The 4,200-nt window shown below is 31.0% G+C and overlaps 1 protein-coding gene across 1 annotated transcript; it reads left to right on the plus strand.

The window, feature by feature from the left end:
- The first annotated feature begins 356 nt into the window (after positions 1 to 356).
- LOC108488468 (dof zinc finger protein DOF3.6-like) lies at positions 357 to 2,089 on the plus strand. The gene is made up of 3 exons (XM_017792745.2): positions 357 to 609; positions 779 to 1,709; positions 1,815 to 2,089. The coding sequence occupies exons 1-3, from the start codon at positions 562 to 564 to the stop codon at positions 1,844 to 1,846; spliced, it is 1,011 nt and encodes a 336-aa protein (XP_017648234.1). The 5' UTR covers positions 357 to 561; the 3' UTR covers positions 1,847 to 2,089.
- The last annotated feature ends 2,111 nt before the right edge of the window (positions 2,090 to 4,200 follow it).

Below are 4,200 nucleotides of genomic sequence, written 5' to 3' on the forward strand. Positions count from 1 at the left end.
ATATTTTACATGCAAAAAACAAAAATAAAATAAAAAAATATTCAAGGGACAAAACCAAGAAACAAAGGTACATTCGACTGTGGCACATCCACCCATAAGTCTCCCCCACCAAGACCACCTTTTTTTTTTTCCTTTCCCTTTTATTTCCCCATAAAATTCTATTATTATATTCATAAACAATAAATTGTTATTATCTTATTATTACTAAGTTTTCATCTAGGGTTTCCTCTTTCTCTCAAAACATGCATGGCCACACTAATATCTTTTTCGGGCACTGTAATAATAAAAAACTTAACCTTACTTACTAAGATTTTCTCTTTCTTTTTCATTTTTTTAATTTCAAACCCTAAAAAAATTTAATAAAACAAAAAGAGAAGAATGGAATGAAAGAGAAACTCAAAGGAAAAAAAAAACCAAAATATAAATAAACAAACAATCCCATAAGCTTTCCTTTTATCTTTCTTTTTTTTTTCTTTTCTCTCTGCAAACTCTCCATTGTTCTTTTGATGTGATTCTCCACCATATCTCTAAAAAAGATTGAAAGCTTAAGCTCAATACACCATGGTTTTCTCTTCTGTTCCATATCTTGATCCCCCAAATTGGCAACAGGTAAAAAACCCAGATTTTCTTTTCTTTTCTTTCCTTGGTTAGCTTCTTCTTCAAAAAAGATAAATAATATTCTTACCCCTTTTTGATCTTAACTTGAATATACCATTTATTTTGATCTTCTTCTTTCTTATGTATATATTTTTTTCTCTTTTTGTTGGGAATTTTGTAGGCACCAAGTCATCATCATCAGCAAGCTGGGGTTATCACTAGTGAGAGTCATCATCATAATTCTCAGCTTCCTCCACCACCGCCGCCGCCGCTAGTACCGGGTGTTGGCGGTGGTGGTATTAGGCCTGGTTCGATGACGGAACGAGCTAGGCTAGCTAAAATACCACAACCTGAATCAGCTCTAAAGTGTCCTCGTTGTGAATCAACCAACACTAAGTTTTGTTATTTCAACAATTACAGCCTTTCTCAGCCTCGTCACTTTTGTAAGACTTGTAGACGGTACTGGACACGCGGCGGAGCTTTAAGGAACGTACCGGTCGGCGGTGGTTGCCGGAGAAACAAAAGAAGCAAAGGAAATAATAGATCAAAGTCTCCATCAGTTGTTGCCGAACGGCAACATGGTTCAAGTTCATCTTCAAGTACACTTGTTTCTAATAGTTGCACCGATATATTAACCCACATGAACCCACCAGCACCACCTCAATTACCTCTATTGCCACCCTTACACCATCTCGGCAACTACAACTCCGGCGATATCGGGCTGAATTTCGCAGGAATTCCACCACAAGTGGCGGTGACAGGCTGTGGAACTAGTGCTAGTGACATGGATTTTCAAGGCTCAACTGGATTAGTGGAACAGTGGAGATCACTTCAACAAGTTCAACAATTTCCATTTTTGACTAGCTTGGAACAATCCCAAACTGGGTTATATCCATTTGAAAGTGATGGTGTGGAGCCACCACCGAGTTATGCCGGTCATCATCAATTTCGGTCTAAGCCATTAGAGAGTGCTATTACACAGCTTGCGAATGTTAAAATGGAAGACTCTCAACAAGGATTGAATTTATCAAGGAATTTTTTGGGAATTTCGGGCAATGATCATCAATACTGGGGCACTGCCACTGCTGGCAACTCATGGACTGACCTTTCTGGTTCCACTTCTTCTTCCTCAAACCATGATTTATTTATATGTATGTATAGATTCTTCTCTAAAAACCCAATCTAATACTTGGTTTTTTTGGTTAAATTATTTGCAGGTTTCATCAAGGAGAAATCAAGTCATAGATAAAGGGTTTTCACTGAAGAACAAGCTCTAACTTTTTGAATGAAGGAATGGGTGACTAAAAACAAGAGTTCTTAGAAAAATTAATGGTAGATATTTTCTACTCTTGAAAAAAATTATTTGTTGTGTTTCTATGTATTAATATTGTGATGATCTCTAAGGAAATTAAGTAGGGTTTTAATTTATATATATATGTAATTCATGGAGAGAAAAGGGTTTGGGGTATCTGACTTTGAAGAAATTAAGATAGATTATTGTCAATTTGTCATAGTTGATGATGAAAAAAACAACAATGCTTTGAACTATTATGTAAAAAAAAAAAAAAAAAAATTGCCACCTCTTTTTTCTTTTGCTTGGGAAAATCATTTTTTTCTTTTGAAATTTCATCAGTGACTGGAGTTTTAATTACTTTCTAGCATAGCTGAAAGTGAGCTTCAATCCCATTCATGCAATGGGACAATAATTTCATATTTCTTTTTTCACTTCTTTTGCTTACACATTATGGACTTGATGACATATGAACATCTTTTTATAATCATGTCTTGTTTATTGCTATTGGAGATAAAACCGAAAAATACATTAAGTAAATGTTATTTCAGTACCTTTTTTTTTTCTCTGTAAGATTGATTGAATTCATTTACTGCTATAGTGATCACTGATCATCAGAATCTCAGTCTTCCCTTTTATCATCTTTCTGGGCAATTTCAAATTCCTAAAATGTTTGCTTTGCCTTACATTTTTTAGGGTTTTTAACCTGAGGTTAGTTATTTTTCACCCTCCCCATTAACTCAAAAATAATAATAAATAATTATTTTGTCTTCAATGCATTTAATACTGTTTGTACATCCCTATATTACCATGATTCAAAAAAAATGGATAATGGTGATTTTAAAATTAGAAATAAAAAATTAAAATATATATTTATAATTATAGGAATTTTATCAAACAATAACAACATTGATTTCAATTTTTTGTTTTTGCTTTTTTTTTTTTTTTTTGTACTGAACTGAGAGTTTGGAAAAGAGAAAGTTTAAAAAGAAAATGAAAAACGCCAAAATCTCACTCAAAACCATGCAAAGATAAATACATATAGGATTCTCCAATTTTGTCAGCAAATTTTTTCTCTAACGTAAGACCAAAATCCAACAGTACAAATCAAGTCAAAAGTATATTATATATAAAATTAAAAAAATATTGAATTATCGTTTGCAAAAGGAAAAAAGAATTATCATATTTCAAAAGACTTTTTTCCTTTAAGCTTTTGTTTAGGGCACATTTAAGCATTTAACAAAATCATTAATATAGTTTTACATTAATGGTATACCAATGGTTGAATCGACCAAATCACCTGCCTTTGAGTTTGATTGATTTAATCAGTTTGTACGGTTCAATTGAATAAATTATTTAAAAAAATATAAATTTAAAAAATAAAAAAAATTGATTCAACTAATTTTTAGTTTGATTTAACTGTTTCAACTCTTATTCCTAACTGGTATCTCAACCTGGCCAGCCTATCCAATTCGATTTTTAAAACAATTATGTTAAAGAAAAAAATCAAAGTAATCTAAATTTGTTTGATCCAATACATATAAAGGGTTTTAGTAAACCGACAGATAAAGAGTTTTAGTGTTCAAAAAATTAGATTAAAATGGTTTTATATCAAGTTTATTAAAATGTTATACTATTAAATTAAATATATGTTTTACTATTTATTTCGTATTTTATTATTTGTAATTTATATAAAATATTTGATTTAATGCTTAATGCATGATTTTTATTTTATTTATTCCAAGAATGTATGAATCATTCGATGCCACTAATAATTTTAAAATTAGACGTTTTTGTTTAGGGTTTTTCCAAGTAATATTGTATTAGAGAATGGAATCTGTGTTTTGGATCTGCTTTTGCAATAACCAAGGCTGCTTACTAACATGGAATAAAGTTATATATCTCTCCAAAAAAGCAAATCTCTCTCTTTCTTTTAACAGTCACAGTTTTAATTCTGATTTTCTACTTCAAATTCAATTGATATTTAATATAATTTTAAATTTTAAAAATTAATAATATTTTCTTTAAAATTTTTTTAGTAATTCTCTATTTTATCTTGATAATTAAATATAATTTTTAGTTGGTATGAATGTATGTTTAGGCGTGAGGACAGGTTTCTCTCTTTCTGTTTCCAATGGCAGCTTTCACTTTTGAAACATCCTTGTTATATATTTCTTTTGCTTTTGAATTGGGGTTAGCTTTGCCATGAGATTCCAATCTAAGTGATTCTGATTTGTGTATGGGGTTCAGTCCATCACGTTCTTCCACATGTGCTCAATCATACATTTGACACTTAGATTCTTTCTCATCAC

Source organism: Gossypium arboreum, chromosome 10, assembly GCF_025698485.1.
Source record: "Gossypium arboreum isolate Shixiya-1 chromosome 10, ASM2569848v2, whole genome shotgun sequence".
In the NCBI taxonomy this organism is placed as follows: domain Eukaryota; kingdom Viridiplantae; phylum Streptophyta; class Magnoliopsida; order Malvales; family Malvaceae; genus Gossypium; species Gossypium arboreum.

What these genes read in the sequence shown, in the direction of transcription:
- LOC108488468 (XM_017792745.2), top strand. Translation starts at nt 562, where the DNA reads ATGGTTTTCTCTTCTGTTCCATATCTTGATCCCCCAAATTGGCAACAG. An exon ending in ATCCCCCAAATTGGCAACAG is followed by an intron (nt 610 to 778) that starts GTAAAAAACCCA and finishes GGAATTTTGTAG; the next exon opens with GCACCAAGTCATCATCATCA. An exon ending in CTCATGGACTGACCTTTCTG is followed by an intron (nt 1,710 to 1,814) that starts GTTCCACTTCTT and finishes AATTATTTGCAG; the next exon opens with GTTTCATCAAGGAGAAATCA.